Raw genomic sequence first — 16125 nt, forward strand, 5'->3', positions numbered from 1 at the left:
AACACTGGTAAAGCACACAAACACTTTGGGTTTGTTTCTGTGGGTGGTTTCCAGAACCTTGTTGGTCAGAGAAATGAGAAAGACCCACACCGAATGTGTGGTCCAATGTTGGTCCAGTGGACTGGGGGACTAGATGGAACAAAACACAGAAGGAAAGGGCAGCTCCCATTGTATGCTAGAAACTTCTTCAGTTGAAGTGTTGTTTTGTTTGCTTGCTAGCTGTTGTTTGCTGCCATCATCTCTGGATATCAGATGATAGATTCTTCAACCTTTGTACATGGACTTGCACCAGCCACTCTCCTGGGGCATCCAGGTGTTCAGTGTTAGGCTGGGATTACATCACTGTTCCCTTTTGTTCTGAGATTTCCAGCTTCTTGGGCTGAGCAGCTACTGGCTTCCTCGGCTATCCAGCCTGCAGACAACTACTGTGCAACTGTAAGCCTCTGATTGTGTAAGCCAGTCTAATAAACCCCTCTTATATATACATTCTACTGTTTTCACTCCTCTGGAGAGCTCTGACTAATGGGACGAGTTGTGTGGTGCATGTTGATTCATGGGGACCTTTTTCAGTTTAATAACAGTGGAGAAGGAAAGCTTTGGCATATACTGTTCCTTTCATCTAAGAAGTGTAATGAGAGAGTAAGAATGGGACAGCCAGCAACCCTGCAGGAGACATAAGCAAGAGAACACATTTCATTCATTAAGAATTATTGAGTGCTGTGTTATGGGGGTGATGGAGGAAGCACTTTAATAAACCACTCTGTCACAGAGGATGCTGGAGTGACTAAAGGGTCCCATAAGAGCACTGGGACCTGTTAAGTGGACGTCATGATGGGTGGATCTAGGATGAATAGAAATCTCAGCACAGGAGCTGATACGTAGAAGACATTAAGAGAGAAGAGAAAAATGTGTCACGTTTAGGAGCCAAATGATGAGAGGGTGAGGGAATGAGCAGGAGAGCGTGAGTGTTCCTTGGAAGCAACACAGCCAAGGAGTTCTTTAGAGACTAAGTGTGCCTGAGGATTTTCACATAGCTTACTATTGGTAAGGGGTTCAGAACAATCTTATTTCCCCCATTTCTTACGAAATTGTCAATAAATTATGTATTATTAAAGTTTTAGGGCAAGTAAATATTTATAGGAATTCAAAGAGATTCTGAGTTCCAAGTCTAGGCTTCAAAGAAAGGGGAAATAAAATCCATGCAGTCACAGGAGGCAGAGGACAGTGGCCAGCCGACAACTGGGTTCTTTAGGTAGAAGGAGCTGCTTTTATTTCATTCTATTAAGCCAACCTCTGAGGCCATCCTATTTGATACCTGAGCCCTGGACAGACTTGATGAGCTCTGTGACAGTTGATGTCTCACATGATGTCCTGTGGGCCTGCCCCTCTCAGGAAGAAGCTGGCAATTAGCTTACAGGAGGCTGCGGAAGCCATGCAGGTGGCCAACGCCAAGAATGCCTCTGTGGAAAGGGCCCGGCACCAACTGCACCTTGAGCTGGGGAATGCCCTGTCTGAGCTTGGGAAGGTCTGCTCTGTAGCAGCTGCACTGGACTAGAAGCAGCAGCAGTCTGAGGAGGCCCTTGCTGACTGGGGGAAGCAGAAGCATGAGGAGTCCCAGGCATTACTGGCTGCCTCTCAGAAGGAGGCCTGAGCTCTCAGCACAGGGTCCTCGAGCTCAAGCACACTTATGAAGAGAGCAGTGAGGACCAGGAGACACGGAGGAGGGAGAACAAGAACTTGCAAGGTCCTCTCAGCTGGGCTTCCAACCCAAGCAAGAGCCAGGAGCCAGGAGCTTGGGAAGAGCCTTGGCTACAGAGCAAGGCTGTCTTCTGTGGGTGGAGAGCCTTGGCCTATCCATGTTCCCATTCATGTTCTAATTTTTTAAGGTTTAGGGCTTCATTGTGGCATTTTTTTTTTCTATAGATGTTATTTGCATGAAATTAATTGTAAAAGTAAAACTAGTTTTATGCCTTTAGCTCCAGTTCTACTCAGTAAGGAAACCACTCTGAAGAACTTCTTGATATCCATAGCCTTACATAGATTTTCCATGTATATATTCATGTCTCTTTTAACCAGATTAAAAATTGTTCCATACCTTTTATTCAGTATATTTTATAATTTAACAAATATTTGTGTAGCCCATGCTATATTCTAGGTACTGTTTTTCATACAGCTATTCATTGTTTAAGTCTCATAAGAGCCTTGATGTTAGTTTCATGCGTGAAATGGATATTATATTGAGTCACATAAGTAAGGTTAAATGGTTTGGGTGGCTTCACAGTGGATAAGTAGCAGATCTGGGTGTTGAGCAGCTGGGCTCCAGGGTGGACACAGCTATGCTCCCTTCCATGTACCTTGTAGTTCATTACATGCCTACGCATGAAGAGCTGCCACATGCTTTAAAAAGCTAGATAGTGTTTCATAATAGGGTTGACCAAAACTTATTTAACCTATTTACTTTAGGTCTAAGTTTTCATAATTATAAATAATTCTATATTATATATTGTATACACATAAATATTTCAGCAGAAGGGATTCATAGAAATGAAATAGCAGAGTTAAAGAAATGAATTTAAAAATTTTAACATGCAGCCAATTTACCCCACCACCAATCAATCGCATGATAACCCCAAGGTGCCCTGGAGGCAAGTTTGTTACTACTGCTTTCTGTCTTGACTTCCACAGTCCATGATCACTGACTGGGCTTTGAGGGGTGCTCAAAAACTGGATAGAAAACTTCAGCTACATCCAAACCTGGAGGGTTTGTTGTAACAGATGGCTGGGCACAACCCCAAAGTTTGATTCAATAGGTTTGAAATGGGGCCTGTGAATTTGCACATCTAATAAATTCCTAGGTGAGGCCTATACCAGCTGATCTGAGGACCACATGTGGTCTAGAGTGAGCCTTGGAGTTTGGGCTTTTCTGAAAAGCTCTTCAAGTGATTCTAAGGTGCAGTCAGAATTGAGAAAAGCTGCTCTGAGTTTTCTCTGAGGAACCGTTCTTTGGATAGGACATATGTGAAAAGGGAGTATAATTTACATGAAAATTCTCATCTAATGCATTGTTCTGTACTTCTTAAAACTTTTGTCATATCTTACTCGGGCACACCTATACTCCCAACTGCTCAGGAGGCTGAAGCAGAAGGATCACAAGTTCAAGGACAACCTGAACAACTTAGTGAGATTCCGTCTCCAAATAAAATTTTAAAAAGGTAAGCGTATATCCCAGTAATAGAACACTCTGCTAGCATACACAAGGATCTGTATTCAATCCTCAGTACAGGGGGAAAAAATTACACATTTCACCAGTTCCAGATCTCAGAACTAGAACAGGTAAACTCCTGGGCTCTCTCTACTCCTCAGTGTGAGGTAATTTCCAGAGATACAAGACCTACACTATACTAGGCCGGTATAAGGTGGCAGAGGTTTTGTGACTTCTGGAAGCCTCTGTCACAGGCTGTGTTCATACTAAGATAGCCAAAACTTTCAAGTGCTTGAGTTGAAGTCACTGTCTTTCCTGAGCCCCTTGTGTTCATCTAGCCTATCTGAGGCCATGTGTTGGCTGCTGGCAGACAGTGACCACCTGATGCTTTAAGGTCTTGTTCTAGTGTTAAGTGGTGGCTTACACTGTGTTGACAGCTAAGCACTTCCACTGGAAGTGTAGGGATTCCAGGTCTGTGTCTGGGTGTACTTCCAGGTAGACTCTGAAATGGCTCTAACAAGCAGAACCACCCTGCAGAGTGCACAGGCTGTCCAATGTCCCTGACTCTAAGAAGCACCATCCTTCCCATTTGCTGACAGTTTCCTGGCAGATGGCAAAAGAATATGTAGACAAAGGGATGCCTTTTTCTAATTGTAACACAGATCCCCTGTGAATTAATGGTGGCTCTACTATCAAGTTTCCAAAGGATTACATGAACATGGTCCCAGCAGGCCTCTAGGAGTATTTGGATGTGCTTGTTATCATGGGTCTGAGGCTGAGCCCTCTCACTCACACTGCTATTCTTCCCTCTCTCCAGAACAGATTTCTAGCCTGACAAACCAGGATAGAAAAGGGACCCAGACTTTAACTGAAATGGAAAAGGTCAAGAAACCGATTGGACAAGAAAAGATTGAAGCCCAAGTGACACTAGAAGAAAGGGAGGTATGATCTCGGGAAAAAGGAGGTTTTCCCCACCAAGCAAAAGAGAAAATCTGCAACCATATCCTGACACTGGCTTAACTGATTACTACATGCTGGGCACCATGCCAAATGCTTGATATGCATTATTTTAGGTAATCACCCCCTAAAAACTATTTTTCCCATTTACAAAGGAAGAAAATGAGGCCCAGAGATCAGGATGAACACTAGTGAATACAAATCTCCTGATTCTAATGACTAGAGCAACTGTAGCTATCTTGTTCCCCCGTTTATCCCCAGTGCCTATACTCTTAGAATGCAGCCTAAGGACAAGTGCCTGGGCACCACCCAGGAGCTTGTGGGAAATTCAGAATCTCAGACCTCTCCCCAGCTCCAGTGAATCAGAATCTGCATTTTAACTAGATCCCTTGATGTTTCCTATGCAGGCTAACATTGGGGGAAGCACTGGCCTGGAACCCTGCTGGCCTATAGGAAGAGCTCAACAAGTACTCATCCAAAGTTGAAAGAATATATACCCTCCTAGCTGCACACCTTTTAAATAGAGTCCATCAAAGACACTTTCCCTCAAAAAAAATAAAAAAATAAAAAAAAAATAACTTTAGTTTTTCCAATGAAATTCCCAGAGATGTTCTCAGATATGTGCTTCTACAGTTTTTCAGGAATGTTTTCAGTGTTATGGACTCAAAGTTCAGCAAAAGTCTCTGGCTTTATCCCTGAGTGTGTGTGAGAGATTGAAAGGGAGATCTTTTTCCAAAAATGATGCTGAACTAAAAAGGGAGTTGTGCTGTGACAGTTATGAGGTGTTATAAAAGCCCTAAAGGGCCTTTTTCCTCCCAGCTGAATTTCATCAGTTTGACTCAACCTTCTGAATAGACACAAGGACACTATTATTCAGCCCCTAATAGCACATGCCTGTAATCCTAGTGAGATTCTGACTCTAAATACCTCAGTGGTAGAGCAATTGCCTAGCTTTCTCAAAGCCCCTGGGTTAAATCCCCAGTACAGGGTGTGTGTGGGGGAAATATATATATCCATATATTTCCATATACATATGGAGATATATATGTGTGTGTGTATGTATATATCTACCTGTCTACTCACCTACTCACCGGTAGAGAGAATGATTTTTTGAAAGTGTAACAGCCAGTCAGTTTGGGGAAGGGAACTTTGGGAAAATATAGTAATATAAATTTAGACCTAAAGAACTGCACTGGACAAGCATTGTCTGTTAAACCTCATCACTGCAATTCTGTAAGAAAGCTGTGATGCAGAAGAAGGTAAGTCCACATTACCCTTTATGAAGAGTTTTCAAGCGCACAGCTCTTGCTTTTTTATGCACAAATGTTGCCTGAGATCATCCTCATTTTATATAGAATCCCTTCAGGTGGCAGTGTGGTGTCTGATAGCAAGTCTGGTTCTTGTACAGTTGAGGCATTTAGTTTCATCTAGTTGTTATCTTTGGCCCTCTGCATCCTGCCTGGGGGCTTTCTGAAGCTACCATCCTAACTAAAAAAAGTAAATTTTATGGTATAAATTTAAACATTATAACAAAACAATGAGAAATACATTTGAAAGAGGTGATTTTAGTCCTATGTAACATACAAGCATCTTTGTATATTGAATCAACCAGGACTCACATCAAAGGTGATGGCTTAAGACCACAGCGCTCATACCATTTAGTACCACTAGATGGCAATGCGTGCTATTAGACTTTTCTCCAGTTGTATCTTCAGCCACATCATAAATACTTCATCCATTTGGACATATACTCTTGGCTTTGGGTTATTTCTTTTCCTGGTTGAGCATTTGTGAAAAACATTATTATTTCTTCTTTTAATTCCATAAAACTCAAATTATCACAGGTCACCTTCTCTACAAAGATTCATTTCTCAGGGTATTCTAGAGGGTTAGAAGTGAAAGTTTCCTCCTGAAGAAACTATACCACTCCCTCAGAAGAAATTGCCATCCAACCATTTTGATTTCTTTTCTATTGAAGGTAGTGTTCAAAGACTATCAAAGGAGGCCTTATTAAAATTTCTAGTCAATTTTACTTTTTACTTTTGATGGTATGTGTTAATCACTCCTCAGAGCAGATTATAAAACATTATCGGAAGTTTCCACTGCCCTCAGAACTGTCCAGAGTTAACTGACCAACAGAGCATCATGCTTATGCCCTTATATAACATTAGCATGCTCCATGTGTGTGTTGCTGCTTCTTCCTTTATAGACATTTTATCTGTGAAACAAACTTTTAAATATTTCTTCAAACTTACACTGTTAGCATTGAATCTCCTTTAAAACATCCCTGGAAACAATTCCCTGACCTAGGCAACAATCAAAGGCTCAGGGGATCTCCCCATGTGTCACAAGAATCCATTTGTAGTAATAGTACTCATTTAGGTAACAATGGCTCAAACTTAATGCTATGTGTCTAGTGCATTCTAAATTCTTTTATTCTTTATATGACAATATTTGGGCACTATTCCATTTCTTGTTCTCTGAACACATTCAGCTTCCAACCTTCTGAGATGTTGGAATTAAAAGATATAAGGTGGTAGTTTTGTCCCAACTTTGATACATTTATTGATTCACCCTGAAGATGGAATATATTAGAAAAAGTCAAGAGTAATAAATGTAAGCATATAAATATGTTACAGACAAGATTGAAAATTTCTATTTTTAAAAATTCCTTAGAATGTCAAAGCTGTTAGTGAAACGACAAAGCAATCATTCATTTTTCATGTCACCCAGTTGTCAGGTACCTGATTTAAACCTAGATCTCTCTCAATAAGTTTTGTCCAAAATAATACTTCATTTAATTTTTTTAAACTTATTCCAGGGAGCTCTGGAAAATAATCTGGAAAGCAAGAGTCTTCATTTCCAGTTAGAACTCATGGAAGCTAAAGCAGAATTTGAAAGTTTTAGAGAAAGAGGAAGAAATAGAAAGTTTTAAGTAACTAAGATTATTTTGGAAAAGACAATAGTTATGTATTTCAGGATACTTGAATGAATAGGACTCACTGTGTTTGGCTGCTTTTCTGACCTCTTTTGGGATGTTACCAAAGAAACTAACACTGTAAGGGAATCTTCCATTAAATGCACTGCTATTAACACAAGGGAATACCTTCATATAATTGTTTTAAATTTAATCAGCTTCTGCTCTCAGATGTGACTCAGGATAACACATTCTTAAAAAGTGATGTATAAGGACCATGTGTACTATCTGGGTCCCCTGTGTCAAGTCTCTTCCTTCAGCATTCAAGAAACAGACTGAAAATGCTGAACTATGGAGGAAAGAACTAAAAAGTCGGGTGCTGTATGTTAAGTAACATCAGAGCAGAGTGAGGTTTTCCCATACCCCTGCCTGTACACTTAGCCATTTGTTTGGTGAGGGCAGAGCCCATAGCTAAGAGCCTTATTGAATCTCTGTTGAAGCAGCTGAGTCTTAATAGGAAACTCAATTGGATGGGACTCAGGCACTTCTGGATCTTTCCATAACTTCCGTATAACAAGCTGATGACTGTTGACATCCTATTTCTTAGCTTCTTGGGAAAGTTAGGGAATAAAGAAGCACCCACATGTTACAGAAGGTGGTAAGGAAGATCAGCAACCTGGTGATGGCAAAGCATTTCACTCTACAGATCAAAGGCACAATTATAAACACATGGAATTAATGATGATTATATTATCTATCTGAACTGTTCCTTAAGTCAAAGCTGTATGTCAGCAAAGAAAATCATTAGTCAGAGGTTCACCTGGAAATTTATTTTCAATGTGTTTGATTAAAAAACAATTAATCCTGTTAACATGTTCAGTTGACCACAGTCTGTTTTCTGTCCAAACTCCTATGGGGTCCCTATTTAATGAGAATGTCAGGCCAAATTTGGCCCTCTCTGAGCTTTGAGTTATCTTTGCTATCACTCACTGGCATTTTCCTTCAGAGAACTGACTACAGTGAGAAATTCTGGTCTACTTAAGAGGCTCTGAGTCACTGTCTAAAAGAATTTTTTTTGATGAAGGCAAAATCTTTGGGCCTTGATGTTTGTCCTGCTTCCTTCCACGAGGAACAAAAATGAATGTCTCCTTTGTGTAGTTAAGAAAAAAAAAAATGTGACTACAGGTAACGTCAAATCTGTGCCTATAAATAAACCCAGTTAGGAAAGAATGAATCCTCAGAGAGTCTGTGTCTCATCAGGCACATCTGAATGCCAGAGAGCAGTTCACCAATTGTAATAATCTTAGTGCTTTGGAAGCTAGAGATCCACACAGCTAAGGTTAAGAAAAGAAAGAACCAAAGACAGTATTAGTGGTGAAGGTCCTGGAAAAAGAAGGGGCTGGCTGGAGGCGTTGGAGATGAGCTCTACCTAGTTTTAGTTAATGATTCATAGTAGCCATAATAAGTACATCTAGCATCCAGAAAGGAAAGATGAGCATATTTTCCAAAATATCCTGTATACAATTCCATAGCATATCTGCTCTGTGAGTGCAGATTCTATCAAAATGCCTTGGTTGAATCTGACTTCAGGACTAGGAGGAATCTGAGTAGACTGCCAGGGCTAATGCACAAGCATCAACTTCCAGGTAATCCAAAGTAAGCTGGAAATTATAGAGCTCAAAGAAAAACCTTCCTGAGAGAAGAAGAGGTTCAAGGTCCTACATCCACATAAACCATCAGCCTCCAGCTGAGCAATCTATTAAGGCATGACCCAGGGAGTTGAAGGGACCAGGAAAGCAGAGGAGAGACCCACAGGAAAACACCAGACCCTGGCAGTGCAGCTGACTATGAGGCCCTCAGCTCCTTGGCTGCTGAACTTGTTCTTAGTCTGGTGAGGACTAATCCTGAGTGAGCATCTCAGAGACCTGCTGGTGGTGTGTGTGTGATATAGTTCACTAATTTGCAAATATTGGAGCTCTATGTTGGCAGGATATCGGGCCTACTATTCTAGTTAGGGCTTCTTAAACGTTTATGGATGATACAACTATTTCATGTTTTATTTCTACAAATGTTACTATTGGCATAGCTAGAGGGGGGGAGGTGACAGTGCAGTCACTGATGGAAGAACTTGGAGCTTTGGTGACTGACTTTGATCCTCTCTCTCCTACACACAGGGGAGGAGGCCAGCTTAAAGGCAAACTGGTGTCCATCATCGCTGTGGAGTCAACCCCGACCACCATGACTGGCCTGCGAACAAGGTAGTCACTTTCATCCTGTCCCAGTGTTTCCCTGAAATGCTCAAATGGGTGAGAGTCATGCCACTGGCCTAGAATCCTGACACTTGGTCCATATACTACTCTCCACCCAGGGAGGTGCTTTGAGGAAGGAGGCACTGAAATTTTATATTCTACCAAAATACATCTGTTTTGGTTTGATTACCTGTGGAAGGGATGGGCAAACATTTTCTGTAAAGGGTTAGATACTAAATATTTTTAACTCCGTGAGACACATGTTCTCTGTGGCAATCACCCAGCTTTGAGGTTGTAGTTTAAAAGCAGTCCATCGAATGGGCACCATGGGATTTGGCTCACAGCCCATGGTTCTCCCACCCTGGTCTCAATCTTAGTTTAAGTATCTAGTGGTGCTCCATCATTTTTTCCTTTCTCTGAACTCAATTATATCAAACTTTGCCACATGGTCTCAATTTATATGCACCATTTGATTTAATTTTTAATTGTCTGACTGAGTCTGTCAGGAGAATGTTTAAATTTCTTCCCATTTCTAAGAAAATATTTTTCATATCTTCAGAAAGTAGGGTCTCATTCTAATATGGTTAGCAAAAATACTTCATAGATCATTTAAAGGGGAATCACATGTCTTTGGATTATTGAGAATCTCATATTTCTGTGATACGGATAAGCAACAGTGTGAGAAGATAAAAGAACTAGTGAACTGCATTTAAAATCACTAGCTTTTCAAATTTTAAGTTTTAATGTTGCTTGGATTTTTGTTTTTGTTTTCTTCATTTAGTTTCTTACATTTGAAAAACAAAAAGGAATGTCTTACTATATCATCATAATCTTAAGTGCTTTGTTTTTCTTAAAAAAAAAAAAAAATGTGCTTGAGAGAGTTCTCATTTTAAAGATTTCTTGACCAGGCATGAAATGTGTTGATTGTTTAGCAGGCATTCTTCAGGGCTGTGCCATTTCCATTCCTCTTAAACCACAGCATTGTTTGCTTTTGCAGACACTCGTGACGTTTCATAGACAACTGTGAGGAAACTTGTATCTGAAACAGTTTGTCAGCTGCAGAATGTGTTTCTATGCAGAGGATTTTGACACCAGGCCAGCAATGCTTTTGTCTTCCTGTGTAGGGACGGTCGGTTGCAGCAAGAATGAAAGCCTCTGCCATGGAAATCAGAGGAATGTCTTAAAGCTTTTAGTGATGTGGAGTATGAGTGTTGCTACATGAGTTTGCAAGAGCTCTCATCACAGAATACAAGGACTGTGTAGATTACAAAATAGATATTGATTTTCTCACAGTTCTGGAGTTACAAATTTGAGAAGAAGTGATTGCCAGGCTTCATGTCTCCCAAGGTCTCTGTCCTTGGCTTGTAGACACATGGCCGCTTCTTTCTTGGACTGTCCCCACATGGTCTTTCCTCTGTTTGTACACAGTCCTGGTGTCTCCTCCTCTTCTTATAGGGACACTAGTGCTATTAGATTAGGGCCCACCCTAACAGCCTTGTTTTATCTCAGTTAACTCTTTAAACTTCTGTCTCCAAATACAGTCTCATTCTGAGATACTGGGGGTTAGGCTTCAATATATGAATTTAGGAGATAAACATTTCACCCCATAAGAGTTCCTTTTAACTTATGGAGACCTATAGGATTCTTCACTGGGAGAGGCATGAAAGCCCAGCAGTCAAGGACAGGCATGAAAGTTTGACCTAAGTTTGTGAGAGCCAGAGTGATGGGTTGGCAAAGGAGTGGTCCTAACCCTGGGCTCTGGAGCCGTAAGGACTTGTTTCTCACAGATTTCCATAACTCCTATGAGACAACCCCACCAACATAAGGAGAAAGGTGGTCATGAAAAGTAGGGCCCCGACCTGTGACCAAATGGCAAACTCTGATCATTGTCCTGCTCCCCTGCAGGCTGTGTGCCTCCCTGATCAGCCTCCGAGTTCAGCTCACAGGCTCCATGACAACTCATTATGGAGTTTCATTCTGACCCCAGATGAATGCATTTCTGATGTTTGTTCTGAAAGACTTCCTCATGAGGAAGAATGAAAGAAAGAAGGGCTCCTCCCTTCTTTCTTTTATCTTCCCCATCCAGCACTAGATCCCTGTTTCACAGTGTGAGCTTAACAGGGCACATGTTAGTGATAGCAGTTAAATTGTTCTAATGAATAACCACAAAATTTTGGTAGCTTAAAACAAAAATTTGGGTTTTTCCCAAGTCAGAGTCTAATATAGGTCAGAATTGAAAATAAGCCATATAACTTGCTTCCACTAGGCACCAACTCCTAAAGATTTCACTTCCAATAGTGTCACAGATTGGTGACAAGTTTTTAACATATGGGCCTTTCGGGGATACTTTAATGACAGCATGAGTCTAAAGTGTTTTCATTTTTTAAAGAGCAGGTGAGGGGATAGGTTGGTGAATCTATGTCCATCATAACAGATTAAGTAAGATTTCCAGACCAATCCCAGCCCACCCCCAAGTGAAGCACAAGAATCTTTTATTCCTGTGGGGTATTCCTAGTCTTCTCTGAGATCACCTTAAGAATTATTCAGGACAAATATCTGGATTTTAATTCCAGAAGTCAGATTTCTTCTCAATTGTGATGTTATAGATATGGAAGAGAGAGTTCAGGACTCGCAGAAGTAAAAATGTGCATGGCCAAGACTTGGAATGGTGCACTTCACTATGGCCCCAGTCCACTAGCTAGAATTAGATCACATGATCCCCAACCATCTGCAAGAGTGTTGGGAAATGAAAATTGCCTAGGGTGTCCTCCTTTTATCATGGTTTTCCTGTACACACAGCAGTTGTCCGAGCTTCTGTCACTTTATAAATATGGTTTCAGCATAATATTTTGCTTCTTTTGAAGGAATATTAAAACAATTTAATATCACATAGTAATTCGTTTTCTCAAACTCCTAGAGAAAGAGAACTATGCTATCATAGGATAGTTAGTGGCTACAGGCCATTAGGATAGTATTCTGGGTCTCAGAACTTACTCCAAACTTGGTAGCTCTTTTTTGCCCAGTTCTGACATTTTTCACCATTAAAAGTAATATAACAACATCCTCACTTTACTGTTGAACACTCTTGGAAATATAGATATTTGCCCTAAATAATCCTCCAGGGGATTTCAGAGAAGACTAGGAATTCCCCACAGGAATCTTGAAAAGACTCTTGTGCTTTCTTAACTTGGGGGCAAGTTGGGATTGGTCTAAAAATCTTACTTAATCTGTTATGATGGACATAGGTTCACCAACCTAACCCCTCATCCTCTCTTAAAAAAAAAAAATACTTTAGACTCATGCTCTAATTAAAGTGTCCCCAAAAGGCCCATATCTGAAAAACTTATCACCAACCTGTGGCACTATTGGAGTGAAATCTTTAGGAGTTGGTGCCTAGTGGAGGCAAGTTAGGTCATTAGGGTTCTGTCCTTCAAGTGGGACCCTAGCCCCTTACTCTCTTTATCCTTGCTTCCTGGCTGCCATGAAGTTAGAAACCCTCTGCCACATGCTCCTTCCCTGATGTACTTCACTGCCATGGGCCCAAACAAAGGGCCAGGTGACTGTGGACTGAAAACTCTGAAACTGTGAGCCAAAATAGGCCTTTCATCCTTATAAGGTAAATATTCCTAGGTATTTGTTCTAGTCACAGAAAGCTGAATAATATAAGGGTGTAAAGTGTAAATTCATGTCAAAGGCATTCTTTTGAGAAGAGAGCCCTAAAGGACCCCGATTGCACAGGGCCACCAAGTAGAATTGGCCTCTCAGGATTGGTTTCCCTATGTTCAGTTGTCCCAGCACTCAGAAGCCACTGCACCCCGTATGGCTCACACTGGCAGCAGACCTTGCCCCCATCATGATGCTGATATGGTAAGCATGCAGACTCTATGAGTTATGGGTCATGGAGGTTTCCACTGATATTTCAAAGGAAAACCTAGAAGGCCAGGAAATGTGTGTTAAGGTCAGAATCCCTGCAAGCAGCCTCCAGTGGGGCCATGTGTGAATCTGTGAGAGTGAAACTGAAATTGCAATGGAAAACCCAGGGTGTTGGGGATGCCAGAAGGTGGGATGCCTGCTGAAGGAAGCTGCAGGGCGAGTTCAGCCATCCCGGGAGAGTTGCCATATGGGCTGAATCCAGCAAGGTCATGGGGCAGGGCTGTCCAAGTCCCATGGGGTCACATGAGGCACCCCAGATGCCATACTTAGAGCTATAGGATTTAATGTTTTGCTGCTACTTTTCAGCCTTACTTTAATTCCTCCTAATTTTGTCCCTAGTCTTCCCTTTAAAATAGAGGAGTTCACCTGTGTCATTGCATCTCAGAAGTACATAATTATTTTCATCTTTATGGGGGCTCATAGTACAGGTTTCCTAAGTCTCAGAGGAGACTTTGGACTTGGACTTTGGAGCAATGCTGGAACTTGTAAGACTGTGGGGACCCATGGGGATGCACTAAATGGATTTTGTGTAATGAAATGGATATGAGACTCTGGGAAACTGAGATGGAATGCCATGGTTTGAAATTATTCCACAAAGGCCAATATTCAAGGCCTGGCCACCAGTCTATAGTGCTCTTGGAAAAGGGTGGGGCCTTTAGGAAGTGAGGCCCAGTGGAGGAAAGGTGGGACCTTAGAGGCATGCCCTTAAAGGGGATAAGGGGACCCAGACCCTTACTCTCTTTTGTCTTTGCTTCTTGGGGGTCATAGGTGAGCAGATTCTCTGCTGCATGTGCCCATCATGATGTACTATGCCACCACAGGTCCAAAGCAACAGGGTCAAGTGACTGTAGATGGAAACCTACTAACTTGTGTGTCAAGATAAACCTTTCCTTCTAATAAGCTGATTTGTCTTAGGCATGTGTTACAGCAATGGAAAGCAGAATAACAAAACTAATTTTGTTAATTGCCTGGAATTTTTCTTGAGTTTTAATTTTTTTTTTCAATTTTCTAAGCTGTTGTGAACATAGCAGGCAACTTTTCTTAATTTGGGTGTGTGATATTTTTCCCCAGAATGTCATTCTAAAATTAGGCAGAAACAGCAGTATGCTATTGAATCCCTTCAGTCTAGTCTGAATTCTGAAGCCAAGAGCAGACTTGAGGCTACCAGGCTGAAGAAGAAGATGGAAGGGGACCTGATGGAGATGGAATGCCAGCTTCACTGTGCCAACTGGCAGGTGTCTGAGGCAACCAAATACCTGACACAGCTTCAGAGTCAATGAAGGTAATATAGGGTGAAGGTGAAATGCAAACTAAGCAACAGATTGTCCTGAGAAATAAAGCTGAGGACAACAAATTTCATCCTGTAAGAGAACAAGAGTATGCTTAAATTAAAAGACGCAGAACTCTGCTCAGAGCCTGTGTGCCAAAACTCAGACAGGTCTGTGCTCTAGGCCCTGATTTCCTCTTGCAGGACCTTCAAGAGCAGCTGGATGACAGCACACACCTGAACAATGGTCTGAAGGAACAAGTGGCTATAGCTGAGCAGCACAATTCTCCTCTTCAGTCTGAACTAGAGGAACTAAGGTCCTTGCAAGAACAGACAGATCATGGGCTCAGACTGGCAGGCAAAGAGCTCCTAGAAGCCTCAGAAAGAATCAGTCTTTGCTATACCCATGTGGGGCCCATAAACTCTCCCTATTAGCTGATTCAGTTGGTTGAAGGCAGCAGTTTTTATCCTTGGGTCAGCCTTAAGCCACGCACAGTTGCCTTGTCAAGTCCTGGGAAAGGCATGAGAAGCACAGGGAGAGCCCGTGCAGCAGAGCAGTGGTCACACTGTTCAGTCATCAGCACTGGACGCTGGACATCTAAAATCAAGGTGTCCACAGCTCCCTCTGAAACCTGTAAGATAATCCTTCCTTGCCTCCTCCTGGCTTCTGTGGTTTGCTGGTCACCTCTGGCATCCCTTGGCATGTGGGAGCATCACACCAGTTGCTTGCCTTCATGTGGCATTCCCCAGTGACTGTTCACCTCATCCTCCCTCTGGTCTTTCTCTGTTAAAATCTCCCTTTCTATAAGGACCACAGCTTTATTGTTTAGGACCTACCCTAATAACCTCATTTTTTAGCTTGATTAATTCTTTTGAGGCCCTATTTCCAAACAAGGACACAGGCTGAGAAATTGAAGTTTGGAATTATAGCATATCTTTTTGGGAGAGACAAAATTTGACTTATAACACTGACCCTTCTACCAAAAAAAAAAAAAAAGGACTGTCAAGGGATTCACAGCCAGGATTCTGGGGAGAGAGGAATGAACATTTCCTAATATTTCAGAGGCACTTGCCTGGTTCTAAGTATCTACTGACAGATATGATAATCTGCTAGTGCTCTGGGTACTTGTGTGAAATTATGTAAGTAAAAAAGCAAAATTCTCAGATCCTTCATCATTATTCCAAAAGCAGGAGAAGCCATGGTGGCTAGGACAAATTTATATAGTCAACAGGTCAAGAAATAAGTATTTTAAGATACCCCCCCATCCCCTGAAAATTTAGCTCAATGTAGATACAAAATATCTCCACTGTCTTCAAAGATTGACCTAAGGGAACAGCTTAAGAGCATTGCTATGAGTTTGATGCTGCAGACAGCACATCCTGCAGAAGGCACTCCCTGGCCATCCTGGACTCCTTAGGTAGGGGCAGAGTCTTCTTCAACTGAATCAAGAAGTAAGCTGAGAATATAGAAAAGTCAGGGAGAGGCATGCAGGAGAGGGAATTTAGGATTTTCAGGGAAATTCACATACTAGAGCACAGGTTCATTAGGACAGATGAGTAGAAATGATGCCAAGACACAGGCAGGGCCATGTCACCAGGG

At 41.7% G+C, this 16125-nt stretch overlaps 1 protein-coding gene across 1 annotated transcript in view; it reads left to right on the forward strand.

Moving 5' to 3' along the window:
- The window catches only part of Myh15 (myosin heavy chain 15), a 163143-nt gene that overhangs the window by 132807 nt on the left and 14211 nt on the right, over nt 1–16125 (forward strand). The window contains 6 exon segments of the mRNA XM_071614911.1: nt 1393–1661; nt 1664–1744; nt 4020–4144; nt 6836–6899; nt 14330–14556; nt 14730–14933. Coding sequence (XP_071471012.1) covers nt 1393–1661; nt 1664–1744; nt 4020–4144; nt 6836–6899; nt 14330–14556; nt 14730–14933 — 970 coding nt within the window.

This window comes from Marmota flaviventris, chromosome 8, assembly GCF_047511675.1.
Source record: "Marmota flaviventris isolate mMarFla1 chromosome 8, mMarFla1.hap1, whole genome shotgun sequence".
In the NCBI taxonomy this organism is placed as follows: domain Eukaryota; kingdom Metazoa; phylum Chordata; class Mammalia; order Rodentia; family Sciuridae; genus Marmota; species Marmota flaviventris.